At 38.5% G+C, this 16494-nt stretch overlaps 2 protein-coding genes across 7 annotated transcripts; one reads left to right on the forward strand and one right to left on the reverse strand.

Moving 5' to 3' along the window:
• Positions 1-9084, reverse strand: LOC112279591 (nardilysin-like). 6 transcript variants are annotated; one of them, XM_073540353.2, is made up of 21 exons: positions 8847-9084; positions 8237-8293; positions 7888-8045; positions 7537-7612; positions 6986-7032; positions 6543-6655; positions 6294-6367; positions 5957-6052; positions 5656-5778; positions 5246-5479; positions 4904-5052; positions 4389-4545; positions 3814-3969; positions 3291-3658; positions 2754-2903; positions 2475-2657; positions 2119-2322; positions 1743-1849; positions 1269-1422; positions 858-979; positions 1-606 (listed from the first exon to the last, which is right to left on the reverse strand). In XM_073540353.2, the coding sequence occupies exons 1-21, from the start codon at positions 9082-9084 to the stop codon at positions 330-332; spliced, it is 3243 nt and encodes a 1080-aa protein (XP_073396454.2). In that variant the 3' UTR covers positions 1-329. The 6 variants fall into 6 exon arrangements, 4 of the variants coding, with proteins under 4 accessions (XP_073396454.2, XP_024369993.1, XP_073396481.2 ...); XM_024514225.3 differs by having other exon boundaries at positions 7888-7959; positions 8847-8987; XM_073540380.2 differs by having other exon boundaries at positions 435-617.
• A 714-nt stretch (positions 9085-9798) lies between these two features.
• Positions 9799-12668, forward strand: LOC112288603 (uncharacterized). The gene is made up of 6 exons (XM_024532970.1): positions 9799-10275; positions 10630-10749; positions 10881-11126; positions 11361-11468; positions 11776-11937; positions 12122-12668. The coding sequence occupies exons 1-6, from the start codon at positions 9799-9801 to the stop codon at positions 12260-12262; spliced, it is 1254 nt and encodes a 417-aa protein (XP_024388738.1). The 3' UTR covers positions 12263-12668.
• Positions 12669-16494: the final 3826 nt, after the last annotated feature.

Below are 16494 nucleotides of genomic sequence, written 5' to 3' on the forward strand. Positions count from 1 at the left end.
TTTTCAAAATGATCATGCGAAAGAAAAATTGTTCATGACCACATTTACTGCTCAATGTTTTAAGATTGATAATGCATGCCAGACAAGCAAAAACTGGAAGCCGAGTACTTAAGCAGGTTATCCAGATAAACGAAGTTTTCTGGCCAGCCAAAGCTTGGGTCAAAAACAGTTCATCCTAAAATATCAGATGGTTCAAAATGAATCTCTCCCCTTAAAACCACGATTTGGAGATCATTGTGCGTCTCCCTTCAACTTTCATAAGTTTAGAGTCGGCTACAAATTAGTAAAAAACTGCTGATCAATGGATCTTAAGCTCGCCGTTTCAGAATCTAAAAGCGGACGGGATAGATCTCAAGATTCCTCTGGAACTCATCCAAATTATCAATCAGCACAGTTCTTCGGGGCTCATTTTGGTCCCCTGATGAAGTTTTGCAAACGGGATCATCAACATCACCCTCCTGAGCATTAACCCCCACGACATAGATACACAAGTGCCGTCGCAAGCGCGAACGAGCGCCTAGGAGACGGCGACACCAGTTTATCATCTCATTTTTGGAAACTTCTATCAACTCTCTCACAACGTGCTTGTTGGTATCAAATAAATGCCTGCATTTCTCCTAAAGTTTTACTCAGCGGTGACATGTGGCAAGCAGAAGGATATCATAACCAGACAACGGCTAGATTATAGACTTTCATGAGATTAGCTTGTTTAAGAATTAATATCAAAAAAAGAGACCAAGTGTAATGGATATGAATTCCAAGACTCGTAAGACTCAGTCTTAATTTCCATATGGAAGGGATTCATGAAGAATTCCACTCGAAAGTGGCCATACAAGAACGTCAACTTTGCAATGTACCTGTGTGTCCAGATTTGCTCCCAGAAGTCATTACTTTCGTCGATCAAAGTACTGGGATACCCTTGTTTTTCGGCTATAAGAGATTCCTTGTGAGATTGAAATTCGGTGTCCTTCATATCTTTCTGCCCATCTACACACATTATTGTTAATAAAAGGGTGCTTGATCTTTGAGGATAACACGATGGAGGTTTGGGTTGAATAACTTCTAGATTATCACAACCAAAATATGATGTTGAAAAACTGAAGCATAAGGCGTTGTCTTCCTAGTGACAATTTGCAGAAGAGTCAATCGAAACAATTGGACATCAGTCCAAATTAACTGTATTGAATACAAGCAACATTTTCGCTGATGCTAATTAAACTACACAAAAAAGTGCAATGGAGGTCGTTAATCATGAGTAGACTTCCTACCAGCATTTTTGGTATAGTCTTGATAAAAGCATTAATGCGGCTCTCAATGTAAGCAGGGCTATATTTTGCAGACTGAACCATGAAGCTGATGCCTAGCACTCCGTGCAGGTCTTCATCAGCAAGGTCTACAACGTATCCTATTTGTTCCTTAGTTCTGCACAAATTTTGTGGCTGCAGTTAATGTGAAGATGCACAGACAGCAGCTAGTTCTCTCGGCATTGTAGTACTGTGTTACCTACTACGACAACGATAAATAACTCCACAGTGACTACAATTTAAATTCATTTTGAAGCGTTCGAAGCATCCTTGGTTATGGACATGAGATGTGTGAAAACATCTGAATTGGCCTATTCAGACAGCATTTTCACAAGAGCCCTGGAATATCCTGCCTGTAATAAGATAATTATTGTATGTTCCAACCCATCTTCTATTTGCGTTAAGAATTATTTGGGTGTCATGAAGAGGGTGCTCCACCTAAGCTGATTGAAGAATGGCTCAGATATAATATCGATGAACAACGTCATCAAGCTCCGCAACCTCATGGAATCTTTTCCTCGATCTTGCCCAAGTTGGAAATACGACTGCAAAAAAAGGAAGAAACTGATGTTAGACCTGGAAAGGATAAGTAGACTTCGTCAGGTAAGCTAAGAATTGAGACATTCACTCGATTCTCTTCGAACGGGAAGTTCAATTTACAGCATTAGTTAACATGTAAATATATGGGCACGCTGCCTGCTCTAGACATAAAACATGTCTTGAATATGTCTACAAATTATTTAATTCGACCATCAAAAATCACTTATGGGGCTACACACAATTCAGACTGAACTTTTGAGTCCAGAAATAATACATGAACTACGGAATTTTTTTCAAACTCGCATTTAACTTTCTCCATATACAGCATTGAAGTTCCAGTTGGCAACCTCACAACACAATTAGTGGGCCTTTCCTGTAATGGAAATGGACAACTGACTAGAGCTTCCTTGAAAATTTTAGCTAAAGCAAGGGCCTGCTTCTTTGTAGCGTTCCCGTCCACAAAACACTCAATATATGTCTGCCACATAAATACCCTTCGATCAGTTTGAGTTGGTGGAATATAACCCAACCCTTAAATGAAGCTTACATGAGCGTCTTATGTGAGCAATTCATCTAATCAACTAATTCACCAAAAATGAATATGACAGTGTCATGATATATAATACTCACTTTGCAGAAGAGATTCGCAACAAACTTAGTAAAATCTTGGAAAGCAAGAATTTGCAAACAATTATATCTATGGTCAACGTCCCAAAATCTTTTGGATAAGGCTTGTGTCAAAAGGTAAGCGGCATGGTCAATCGGCTTCTCATTAGCCCGTTTGTACTCTTCCGCCAACACCTCCACACTGCTCTGCATGATCAACAAGCTTCTATACTAGATCACCTTCATGGCTTCGTCATTCGCACCATGATCAGCAACAAGTTTTAGAAAAAAATACGTAAGAACCTTGAACTCCAGCTCTGTTGAAGCGAGATTCTGCATTTGACTGGCGATCTTTTGAGCAAGTACCGGTAGCTTCTCGCTGAATCCAAATATCTTTAACTCTATCCTATACCCCGACAAACTGAGCGAGGTCTCCAGTTTTGCAACGTCAGCCTGCAGGACACAAGTACATGATAAGCGCTTCCATTCCTTAAAATTTACACGAAAAAAGCCTCTCACAACTCACACGAAAGAAGTTTTCTTTACTGCATTTGTTTTTGGAACAACAAACTAAATAATATTATTTCATTCACATATTTTGCACCCATCGCCTCTAAACTCCTGGCATGAAAGTAAAAGAAAGTTCCTTCTCTTAGTAAACCAGCAACTCCGACTTTAGTACACAGTCTTCTTTTCAGTTTTTATAATCCACAGGATCTTTCACAGACTCAATGTTCAAGATTTAACTTGTGTCGAACTTTGTCGTAGAAGTTACGCGGATAGACATGAATTCGATATTATGTGATGAGGTGATGCAAACGTCAATTTTAATGCTCTCACCAAATACAGAGTCTCATTCAGTTGATTTGACAGGCGAATAAGGTACAATTCAGCTAGTACTGCATCAATAATTTTTTTAGTGGGAGGCCAAAACATTATTGAGAAGCACGCATTAACCCGCGGCGTGTTCAAAATTGGATTACATCTGTGCCACACTTTGAGTGCAGCAGAGTCAAGGAGACAGCTTGGGTTCTTTGACCCATCCTCTTTGCTAGGGACAATGGTGATGTCATGGGGAATAAACATATTGGGCTCTTGCAAACGCAAGGATGAGTCCACACAGGGCGGATCAGCCCAGAGTTTTAGGAGGGCAGTTGGAATGGTTTCAACTGTGAAGGCAGTTTCAAACCACGGCTCCATCTGAACATCTGACCAAAAAGCAAGGACTAAGTTAGGCAGATGGAGCTCCACAGACAAGAAAAATCGCTCTAGTATCCATCAGAGATGTTACTTCAACTGGGATGGCGATGTAGTTGACTTTGAAAACCAACATACGAACAGCTAAGTGGGTTGTTGTCATTACCAGAAGATGTTTTGTCAAAGCGGTGGAGCAAAAGATCGGCCCGCATGTTAACAGGGATTAATTGAGCTAGGAGTTCAGTAATCATAGCTGGATCCCAAATATCATGTGCATAATCCCCGTATAAGACATGTGCTTTCGTGTACAAGAACATATTGGCTGCCAGCAATTCAATAAAACACATGTTATCACACATTACAAATACAGAGAAGTGTCAGGATTCCGAAATCAAGTATAAGCTAAAGGAATCTGATGTCAGAAAATTTATTTCTATATTTCATTATTCGATACCCTGCGTCCATTTTTAATCCTGAGAAGAGAGTCGCTGCTAATAAGTAAAAGAAAGTGACGTTATATTGAGCACTATCCAATAAGCCATTCATGTGGTAGAATCGTTGGTGAGGTAGAGGTTATTATAACATTGAATAGGAGCCTTTAAGATGGCTCAGTGTTTTGAACTTTTACTTTCAGGCGAGAAACAGGGGCTACAGAGTAACTCTAAGCTCAAATGTACGAATTTGGTGCAAGTTAGGCAATCATGTGTTTAATCTTAATGTTTGACAGAGGATGTGACATACTAGCAAGGCTTGCTACGTAATCGTCCTGAGCGGGATCCTCAAAATGCTCAAAATTTAATTTGCTTACGGCATTCTGCTCTTGAAAGATCCACTCTTGTGGCCCCAAGGATCGCAACATTTTCAAGTATTGGAACAGTAAACCAATTACCTCCATAACCTGCACATGCACTGTTAACCACACAGTCGCGGAAATTTGCAGAAGGATCCTCCCGTCAACATCATATACTCTCGTTAGACAAGATGAAGCAGAAATAGATTCATGAGATGAATTCTATTTGTATGGATATGCTTCGCGGAAAGAAATCCCTCTTATCAGAAGTCGACACCTCTGTTTAGATACTAACAACAAAACAAGCATATCTTCACGATGCAAAGAATGGGCTTCATGTTCATACGAGAACAATCTACAGACTTCCAAATAAGGCCAAGACCAAGATGTCTGGTTAATGTGAGACCTTGCAAGGAAAACCTTTTACTAAAACGTACTGCAAGACTTGCGGGAGCATATGTCATACATGTTCAACACCATGATTGGTAAGTGTAATTCGTATTGTAAACAAGAATAGCATTTGGTTCGTTTCCAGTCCATTATCTCCACAACCTGCAGTCATTGACCGGGCCCAACCTTTCCTTCTGAGTAGTGCCAACAAGCTGCCTTGGCCTTCTGCAACACCATGAACAGTGACACTTTCAAATTTGGAACGTTTAGGGTAACCGAGTTGTTGTCTGTGGAAGAAACGTTTTATCTAAATTTTGGAGACCAGAAATCTATCCTTAATAAACATCATTCATGCTAGAGAATTACTACATGAAGCTAATATTGCAAAGAGTCCAAAAAAGGCCAGATTCAAGGGTACCATGACCAATAATGTGCCCAAAGTAATCATGGGGCTTTGTGAGATAGGCGGTCTCCAAGCAAGGCAGCGGAAAATTAAGTGCCACCAAATTCTGTTCTGTACCAGCCGCCACACGGTACATCCGATTTGGCTCCCAAATGCGGCGTTCACCATGAATTATTAGTCTCCCGTCGCCACCTTCTTTTATTTGACCGAAAAGGCTAACCACCCAATTTTGCAAGGTGTCCAATGAATCTGAAATCAGAGCAATCAAATGCTAAGAAGCAAGTGGAATGCAAATTTTATGAGTCTGCAGAAATTTTGAAGAACACCTTTCAGCGTTCATGCTGCTCGCACAAGAGAGTACAAACCACTTTCTTCAAATGTACATGCACCTGGAATGTTCAAATGAGTTAGAGCTTACCACCCACCTCCACCAAGTATTACAAGTTTCATACGTCCTGCTCTGTAGTCTTCATGGTAAAGCTGCAAAAGCTTGGCCCGCATGTCTATGCCTTTATTAACGGGGTCATCATGCAAGCTTTTTTTGTTTCCTGAAAATAAAAAAATTAATCCCGACTCTCCAACTATGTTTGATGGTGTAACTCTTTGATTGACTCAAAACAAACAGCTAACTGTTTGCGCAACCGCTGCAGCACTTGCTTTAACTACTAACCCATGAACCACATACTTACGTTCGAGTTAGATTGTTCAAAAAATTTGGAAAATTACCCCACGAGAAACGATGGAACGGATGGGAAGGTAAAGCTGTATAACATTGCACTTGGCAGAGGCGGTTCATATCATTGCCAGCAGCTTGCACAAACTCTGATCATTGCAATCAAGTTCACAAAAGTTTGGTTATTTGTCCAAAATTCAAGTGCATGTGTAAATCCTTGCTAGCAACTGTGCAGGAGGTTAGTGCTTCACACAAAGAAATTCTAAACTCTTTGACTTGCAGGACCACTCAAACGTCAAACATTCATTCCTGTCCAGACGCGTAACGAGACATGGATTACGTTTGCCATGCAGGAGTAAAACCCACGAAGCAGCTCTGCAGATTATAAACCTGATTCGATGGCTTGAATTTCTCTATCCATTGCATCCACCTTAACAAGGGGAGAAAGAAAAAACTGCGCAAACCTGAATCCATGAAGACAACAAGAATTCTAAACCATCAATGACAACGCCCTGATGTCGGATGATAATAGAGAAGATTTAAACTGGTCCATGTTCTCTCAGAAAGGGAAAAAACATGGTACCGTTCAATGGTTCAAAATACCCCACTCTCTACCCTGCAGTAATGACATGGGATAACCTGTCCAGAGCATCCCTTAAGTTCCGGTTTCTGACATCGAAGTAGAAACATGTGAACTCCTGGTCAGTGTATGCATTGGAATTGCCTCCATGCTGAGACAGAAATTTATCATACTGCAATCAACCGCACTTCTTCGTCAGGTTGTAGAGCTATGTACTGCAGCTTAATGTTAACTGGACTTCAAGAAAAAGTCATTTGGCAAAGCAGCTAAAACATTTATTTTCTTAACAAAGAAGATACTGAATCCCATTAACCTCATGAAAGATAGGTGCAATGCATCAGTACATGATACGAATGACTACAGTATCGTTTGTCAAAACCTAAGCAAGTAGGAGACATCACTCGTGTAGGGACTTACATAAAGTCAACAACAATTCATGTCAGAAATCACATGCTTTCTTAACAAATGCTTTACGATCAGAGATACAGTCAGTGCATAGAACCTCATTCTCATCGGGGAACTTGGTGCTACCCATAAATAGCATGTGCTCTGCAAGTTAATGAATCCACAGCAATCAGATGTGAGTACCATTTATCACATTCACTATTTAGCTTACATATTGAATAAAATTGAAGAGAAGAAAATTCATGTAACAATTCAACCATAGAGCACCAGCCACTTCAAAAGCAGGGTGATTAAGTGATATTAGCTTAAACATGCTTTCATTCAAACAGGTTTCAACATTCTTCATATTCACAATAATCTGGACTAAACCTGGATCATTTTCATTTAACAATTCGTTAAATGATAGCTACTATGGTTTTCCTGTTTTCAAATAAAAGAAAGAAATTCTCAACAGTGAAATATGAATTGCAACATCAAGAGCTACGCATTAATCGGAGCAGGACAATGAGTAGCCCATCACAAGAGATGTGAACTGCCTTAACTGGAATCTCTATATGTTAGAACTCCTAAATGTACATCATAACTTCAATCCTGCACGAGATAATCGCTGTTCTTTGACGACCTTAAGAGAAACAAAACGGTACTCACCGAGATAGTGAGCAAGACCTTGTGCTTCTGGGGGATCTGCCATGCTCCCCACTCCAACACACATGGCAGCTGCAGCCTGGCATTATACATCACTGACATACTATAAAGCACCAAAAAAAAATCGTCCACTAATATAGAGTCCCAATTTGTTCTCACAATTCAAGAAAGTATGATGATTGAGTGAGTACCACTGTAATGAACATTGATAATGCATCGGTCCCTTTCCACCATTACAATTCAAGTAGCATGACCAAACATCTATTAATACCTCCTCCTCGATGCACAAGGTTTTCATACTGATTGAAGATGCAACAGAAGTAAATGTGGTGAGGTTTCTGTCTTTCAGCTCACATTCTTAATCGTCAGGTCCTTCTCGGGTTCCTCGGCTTTCTTGCTCTCCTTGCCCAGATTTGGGTGCTTTCTCTGCTTCCCCTGCCTGAATCTGTTCGTAAGTTTGTCCAGCTTGATCGTTTTTAAAATGGGTGTTCTACTTGGACCCCCTTCTTCATCTGTAGGCTCACTTTTAAAACTAAAGAGGTGAAATTAAGCTCTAAGTTACACAGCTCCTATTTAATATTGCCAGTAACCTCAACAAGGAACTTGGTAGATTTCAACACATGACAACCACATTTGTGTATCATCACTAGATGTACATAAGTCTAAATGCACCAAACACATAGTCTGCATGTGCTCGTGTTACCTGGATGAAACCCCAGGCGTCGCTTTGCATTGAACACGAAGTCCTCACTACCTAGTCCTGCAGTAAGAAGATTTTCCAGTAAATCAGCATCCAAGTGGATTTTAATATACTGAAAAATATGGAGGATTTGATCCAATATCATGAAATCACCGTCCTAGAGTTACCAACCCAGATGTTCAATTGACCTTATTTCATTGCGTACACTCATTTAATTGCGAAATTTCCGAGTCCTTGCATTCGCGAATGTCATAAAATGACCGGTAGACAAGTGCATGCAAAACAGTGTCGTCACGACTAACATAGTTAGACACAGTCGAAAAATCCGTAGCCGACCAGAAATGCTTCTGGAGTGACCAACTCCTACCATGTGCCCTGTGTTCCTGATCCTCGTATCGTGAACCATTCTGATATTACAAAAACTCGAAAATTGACAGCAGCTAGTTAACAGATAGACGAAGTTGCAATGCAGTAGACTATGACTCTAGCGATTCGTTAAATATTGCATGAAGCTATAGCGCACTTATTAATTCTTCGGCTTTCGTATATTGTAAACTGATGTGCCTCAAAGAATGGAAACTAGGGTAAAACGTGGAATGTGAGAGGTGGATACCTGTGCAATTGTACTGGGAGTCATTTGACAAGTCGAGCAACATGTCAGACTCACATTGTGCGTTCGTATCTTCCGTTCTATCAACGTTGTCTTCTTCCGTAGACTCGTCGTCGACGTCATTTACATCCGGGTCACAGATTAGCAATGCTTCTAATCCATTGCGCAACCTGATGAGCCTGTAACTCCGTTTATTACCAGCTGCTTTCAGAATAGGAGGCCCCACATCCACCTCAGTCATGATCTCGATGACTAATCAGTTACCAAATGGTCTCAAATGATTAACAAGTTAAAAAATTATTACACTAGGGGGATATCATAGGAATCTCAGGAAATTTGAAATGAATTTGCAATCCAAGATTCGCACAAACACATGCAGAAGGGAGAGAAAAGGAGTTAAAAACACGATGTGTGAGAGGCCATAATATGTTGGCACGCATGAGCAGGTGGCAAGGACTTGAGAGATACGAAGCGATGGCAATATGAAGCTCATTACTTAACCAATTAAATCAAACTTCCCTTTTGTCAGCCTAATTCTCACTACAAATTTTTGACATCACGCAACTGCCCTTCACGAAAACAGGATTAAACCTTAGATGGAGAAGGGTTAGCTCGTTATGGGCATCTCCCATGGAAAGTCCAAGAATCGGTATGCTAGCTTGTCTGATTTCCCACAGCTCCATGAGCATCCTCCCCAGATCACAACCACCTATACTGCAGTCAACCGCCCATATTCGGATGTTTACCACCCGTTGGAACGACGCAGATCAAAGAAGAGCAGAGACGCATCTCATCCCTGCACTGAGAAGTGACACAAGCTCGTCCACAAATTTTCATATCGTTGCAAAATCCAATGTAAAATCTCCCGGGGCCTGACTGTGCTTCTCAATGTACGTCATTGAAAAGGAAGATTGCAATTTCAGTATCACATTTTTCTCGTGAATCGAGAGCATACATGGAGAAGCCGAAACTAAAATGCCACATCTGGAAGAAAGAACGTGGATCGCCGTCGCTGCGGCCAGTGAGGCCACCTAATCCACCGCCATATCCAATCAAACCCAAAACAAAAAAGAGGGTTGGGCGGAAGAAGGCCGAGCGAGGGCCGCTGCCGTCAAACAAACATGCGGACATAGAAGCTCCGTCTATGGTTATCGTGGAGAGGACTTTGAAGCCATTCAAGGACGAGATCAAGAAGTGGTCCGTCAAGATCACTCAACGTCCTAGGTCGGGCTATCATGACGACTCCGGGAGAATGATCATCGATGGTTGCAGCGGCGGACGATACGCTGGAGACGTCATGGGTGGTACGCCTAACGGCGTCGGGCAACATTGGGTGACTCTTTCCACGGGCAAAGAGCAATGTCTCTATGACGGCGACTGGAAATCTGGCTGTAAGACCGGCAATGGCACCTTCTATTACACCAATGGCCAGGTATGAAATTCTGTGTCTCTCCTGCGAGCTCCGCAGTTTTTGGTATAGAAAATCAAGTCGTAAGAACTCTCATGGGCAACTATATGTGCTATGGCTAGAACTTATTGTGCTAAGTACAGGGTTAGAATTCAGTATCCCTGAGAGACTACATAACGGGTTGAAAGGACGTATAGCAAGCAAGGTTACGATCAACACACTGTTACATGACATTGCAGCTCATGGCAGACTTCATTAGGTACAAAAATTTGCTGCACATCAGTGCACTGTGAAGAGAAGAGTCGGGTGGAGAAACCCAGCGTCTTTTTGTGATAGTAAGATGAAGAAAGAGGTAGAGGTGGATGAATTGTGGCGCAGGAGTATCGTGGTGGAGTTCTGAACGGTGAGCATCACGGCTTTGGTGCCATGCGCTTCTCGAATGGTGATATTTACTGTGGGGATTGGTGGAAGAGCCGGAGACACGGGCTCGGCAAATTTGTAAGTCACAACTCTAAGCTTCTCTTACTGCGGATTCACGCCTCATCCACCTGCAATATGTGTTTTCTTTTTGCTGTGTGAACCGTTTCCAGGTGACTGATTGTGAGTTGGTGACTGTCGAGATTCGGCAGTTTTACTGCGATGGCACAATCTACTTTGGAAGATTTGTGAAAGATAACCGCGATGGATGGGGGACAAACTACTGGCCTGACAGGCGAAGGAAATATGAGGGTGAGTGGAACGGGGACGACCCCATTTGTGGTCGCTGGACCACCATGACTGTAATGGACTTCGACAGCCTCGCGAACAGCGATCTTGGTTGGCCTCTTGCTATTAAGGAGATGATCAAGGATGGTTTTCCCCAAGAAAAAGTTCAGGTGCTCTACCCACGCATAATACCACGAACTGAGATGATATTTGAGACATGTTGCAATGCGCTGGTATCACTCTGAATCTGAATGAATATAGACTAATCGTCTTCCAAGATCCTCTTCAACTTAAAAAGCCACAAGTATCCTGCGAAGGCATGCGAGTATTGAATGGCATTCAGTGATTAATAATCTGCTGCAGCCAAAAGCTAATCCAAGAACAGCTTGCCTGTGGGGCAACAGGTACCATTCCAAGGGCTGCGTTATCCAGAATCCGTCTACTTTGGAAAAACTTCCTCAATGCGCAACAAGCGTTTGGAGGACATGCATGAGGAGAGAGTAATTGAAGAGGTGAGGTACCAAACCAAAGTATATGCATTAAATCATTTTAACGACGCTACACAATTGCTTTCTGTGAGTACCGTTTCCCACAACCTCGTGACTGAATGCGCACTTTATGAGAGAACGAGGCACAGGAGAGCGTCCAGTGTCCACTCCCACTGAGCACTGCATGTTGTAGTTCATGTGCTCGATCTAACCAGTCACAAAGAGATCACTGTCGTGGGAATAACATAACACGACTGGTAGTGGAAAATATCTAAAGCACTGAACCTGAAAAGTATCTAAAGTGTGTTGTGACATTGTTGGGCGTTGGCAGAGTGGCACAAAGCAGGTGGGGTCCTTGAGAGCAGAGCAAATGGAAGCCCTGTGGCATGCATTTGATGAGCTTAACCCTGGATATTACAGACGCACCAAGCTGCACTTCATCCACCTCCGCCGCCTCCTCCTGCTTGCCCGTCTGAATCCTGACAATGAAATAGTGAGCAATCTTCTTCTTCATCAAACACTTCTCCTCTGGTAATACAATGTCAATGATCTCTGCATCAACTTGTAAGTTTACTGGTTGGAATTATGTCTTCAATCGTGGATTGGAAATCCTTGTAATCCAGTGACAGTTTGCATGAGTTATTTTCAAGTAATATGCTTCCATGGTTGTTTGACAGGGCAAGGAGCTGTATGCAAAACTGCTGCAGAGTGCCAAAGAAACCAATGGATTAAGCTTCAACAATCTTATGCATCTGATGCAGTCCTTTCACCACCCTGTTGTAGCAGATCAGGGCAATAACAAAGCCTTGTCATGCTGACAAAAGCAGGTATTAACAGGAACACGAAAACACTTGGAAGTGTTTGTTTTTCCTTCTTTTTGCTTTTTTATTATATTTCTACAAATGGTGTGAAGCAGAAAGAGATTATGAATGACCATGACAATTTTGTAATGCATTTTCATTGAAGAGCCAGACATTATGAAGGTAAGAACATGAAGAGGATTGTTTTGAAGGATAGTAAGTTTTTTTCTTTTGAAAATGATGGAGAAGTTCAAATCATAAAATAATTGTTTACAATAGCAGGGTAGCATCCTTCATAAATTTAATTTTACATGAACAAAAGGATTAGTTCTGTGCCATATTTTATTTTTGGTTATTCCAAGATAAGATATGACAAGGATAATGTAAAGATTTTATTAATCAAAATTATGTGACATACAAAATATACATTTTTGGAGAATGATCATATTTATTATTTTGATTATAAATACTTATTGAAAAGTTAGGTGAAGAAATCAATTTTTTTTTTAATCTGAAATAATTTTTTAATTTTTTTTATTAAATAGTAAACAAAATAAAAAAAATTACAATAAACATCATTAAAAAAACGTGTCAAAGAATAAAATAATAATAGTAAAGAATCAAAAAAGTTATGGCCAAGCATGTGAAAATGAAAACAACAGACTTGAATTGAGATTAGAATGTATAAGACCATAATTTAAAAGTCTTTATATAAATTATATACAAAAAATAATTGTCGTTTGAAAATCTTAATGATTGGAGATAATATAATATAACAAGAGGTAGTAACATAGACTAAATAGTGTTTTGTTCAATCTTTAAATATGGCATCTCACATCTTAATTTTGAAAAATATAAAATTAATTAAATTTTAATAGACCTTAGCAATTTCTAACATAACTTCTCAATTTTCTATAAAATCCACTTTTTAAGGTAAGCCTTATACAAATGCCAGGAAACAACACTATTTCTATCATGTGAGAAAAAATTACACTCTTACTCATCTTTTTCTCTTATGGATTCTTGTCTACTTTTTTTAAATTAAAAATCAACTAATGAAGACTTTTTTTTAATTTCAACCAATTTCATTGTTGGAGCCTTTGGCTTTCTTCTTTAAACATAAAGGCCTTCTAAGAATAACTTCAATGTTATCCTTATTTATTAAGCTGATAGAAAGGCTAAAAATCTAAGTTTTAAGATGTTTTAATAATAAATTTATGATTTCCAAAGAATTTTATGGAAAACATTGGATGGCAATATTGATCATCTAATGACACTTGTAAATCTAACTAATATCAAATAAGCTACTGTAATGTTTTATAGAGAAGATATATTATTTCAACTTATTTTTACTTACTTTTGTTCATTTATTTCAACTAAATTAATATAGATCCACATTATTAATACTTCTTTTTTAAAATAAATAAATAAAATAAAATTTAAAACAAACAACAATAGATTTTGAAGTTGTTTCTTAAATTTTAAAAAATGTTTTAAAATGAGTAAAATGATATATGCTACAAACTAAGACTGAAGCTCTATGAAAAGGTGATTGGTAAAAGTATTATTATTAAAAAACTACAGTAAGATAAGATTGACAATTAAAGACCATTTTCAAATTTAAACATTTATTAATTATTTAACAGAATATGTAGTATAAATTTTTAAATTTTTATGTTTATAAAAAATCAATTTGATGTTTTCAGTGTTACTTAAGCATTTTAGATATATATTAGCACTTATATGTGAAGGCTTCCAAATAATAAAAAAATTGTAGCTCATACAACCTAAAAAATATTTTTAAATTATTAAAAGGTTGTGTTTTAAAAGTTTAAAACTGTGTATGTATATATTTCATATATATATATATATATATATATAGGTCCAGAATGATCTTAATAGCAAACAAAAAGATCTTATTTGATTGCATAGATCAGACCCTTTTCAAACTTGATTGCACATTCTTTTGTTTTTTTAATTAGACTATCATATATTAAAATAAGGGGGGAAAATTAAAAACCCAATGTGTTACAACTAGACATGCAACATACCTCTAAGTAAGAGATCATGAAATACAACAATCTTCAAAAATAAAAATAAAAACTACATAACTAATGTGGGTTTTTAATATTGCTTATAAGTTGTAGCAAGAAATCACAACACAATGCCAACATTGTCAACCTATCACAAATCCTCAAACATTGGACTTGTACCCTAGAACTTGTTTTTTGTTTCAAATTGTGTGGCAACATCACGGACAACAATAAGAATAAGACATACAGGTTGGTAATCTCAGCACACTTCCACACGCACTCACTTTAGGGTTTGTACGTGGGAATAAAAACATCCTCTATAAATGCATGAAAGCTTGTTGTGGATCCCCCTCCAGAATTGTGTGACTTTCTGCACGTGGCTGTGTGATGAAGACTCCATGTTTCTTTGCCCTGGCGCAGGTTTTTGCAGTGTTTTTTTCCCATGATAGAAAGCTGTATTGCTCCCTTATAAAAGCAAGATGCAAGTAGCCACCAATTGCCTGCAGTACTTGGAGTTGGACTCTTATTGAAATTGCTATGAGACTTGTCCTCTTTGCGGTACTCATGCACGTGTAGTCATCATACAAAGCTTGTGCATTCAGTGCTTAAAAATTTTGGTTGCATCCTTTTCAGTTGAAAATCACCATCAAAGTGTATATACAGAACAGAACAGAACAAAAAAAAAAAAAAAAAAAAAAAAAAAAACTGACTTGTGATTATTTGAGTGATAACAAGTAAATCGTTGGATTGTGTGGGATCTAGTACTGCAGACAATATCATTTATCATTTCTACACTCTACATGAATGGATAAACAAGGTGCTTGTGTGATAAATACCCAATTTACATAGAATATATTCAATCTCTTCTGTAGAACAGTTATTAGGGCTTGTGATGCTGTGATGGGATGCCACATGTGGGGTCCAATGCACAAGCTTGTCCCACCCACAGTTTTTTGCCTGTGCAAATTGTCTTTCTGCCAGAAGGTGTGATGGGTGTGCTGCTCACTTGTCATGTGCCATGTGGGACCAAGATTGGGGTCTTTAAATGCTGATCTGGCAAGGTCCAGTTGGGACAATGATCCTACCTGGCACGGTGCTTTCTTCATGAGAGGCAACTCTGTGCTTGGCTGACATGTTCAACTCTGTGATCCTGTGCACTTTCTTATATAAAAATGCTGTTGGAAAGCAAGCCAAGCAATGAGATTATTCCCAAACACAGTGTGAATGGGACACAGGGTCTTGCCTTACAGCTGCTTTGTCCTAATGGGGATGTGGTTTCCTGGTTTGAATTGGTACAATTAAACCATTCTGTTTAGTGGTATATATTTAATCTCAAAAATAGCATGGACATGATCAGATGGCATGCCCTTTTTTGCTTTTTTTTAAAAAAAAACTTATGGGATTTTGAGGTTTTATTACATGTTTTTAAAATACAACTTGTGTTACTTTAGTACTAGATATATTAATGGGTTATTTTAAGCCTGAAAATCGACTTAAAATAAATTATGGTTCACATGATTCATTGAGGTCCTTCACTTTGCAAAGAACAGTTGTTAGTTTTTGGAAACTTTAATTCTTTTGAGATAGTGTAAAGTAAGACAAGCCTATGACATGGACCAAATTGTTCTTTTATAATGATTCTAAATATAGTTACTCAATTCTTGATGTCAAAATTATATTAAAAAAACATTAAATAAATTATATTATTTTACACTTATATATAGAAAATCTTGGTGCAACTTTCTAAATTTTTGTAAATACCATCTCTTAAAGTTGGACCCAATACAGATCGTGGGAGACAATATTATGTGTGTCATCCACAAAAGGAAAAAAAACAAAAACAAATGCATTCCATCTTAACTTTTCTTCACAAGACACCTCAGTTAAGAGATGCTTCTTAATTTCAACCAATTGCAAGCTTAGGATGTTGTGACCTTTTACCTTCTCCCATGAGCCTAAAGACCTTGTGGGATTTTGTTGATTCATCTATTTTTATTTTATTTTATTGCTTCAACTATGATTAGAAAAGTCAAGTTTAAAGCTCATATAATTTGATGGAAAGGGATTATATCTACCTACAAATAGATTATATGATAGTTTTTTTCTTTTTCTTTTTCTTTACAATAACAATTTGATTATTATAAAAATAAATTTGGAACAAAAACTAGTCATTCCAAAAAAAAAAGGCTTTATTTTTCTAATCTATTGTAAATTAAA

The sequence above is a fragment of the Physcomitrium patens genome, chromosome 1, assembly GCF_059467195.1.
Source record: "Physcomitrium patens ecotype Gransden chromosome 1, ASM5946719v1, whole genome shotgun sequence".
In the NCBI taxonomy this organism is placed as follows: domain Eukaryota; kingdom Viridiplantae; phylum Streptophyta; class Bryopsida; order Funariales; family Funariaceae; genus Physcomitrium; species Physcomitrium patens.

What these genes read in the sequence shown, in the direction of transcription:
- LOC112279591 (XM_073540353.2), bottom strand. Translation starts at nt 9,084, where the DNA reads ATGACTGAGGTGGATGTGGGGCCTCCTATTCTGAAAGCAGCTGGTAAT. An exon ending in AGGACCTGACGATTAAGAAT is followed by an intron (nt 7,613 to 7,887) that starts GTGAGCTGAAAG and finishes GTATAATGCCAG; the next exon opens with GCTGCAGCTGCCATGTGTGT. An exon ending in CAACAGAGCTGGAGTTCAAG is followed by an intron (nt 2,658 to 2,753) that starts GTTCTTACGTAT and finishes TTGATCATGCAG; the next exon opens with AGCAGTGTGGAGGTGTTGGC.
- LOC112288603 (XM_024532970.1), top strand. Translation starts at nt 9,799, where the DNA reads ATGGAGAAGCCGAAACTAAAATGCCACATCTGGAAGAAAGAACGTGGA. An exon ending in TCTATTACACCAATGGCCAG is followed by an intron (nt 10,276 to 10,629) that starts GTATGAAATTCT and finishes ATTGTGGCGCAG; the next exon opens with GAGTATCGTGGTGGAGTTCT. An exon ending in GACACGGGCTCGGCAAATTT is followed by an intron (nt 10,750 to 10,880) that starts GTAAGTCACAAC and finishes GAGATTCGGCAG; the next exon opens with TTTTACTGCGATGGCACAAT.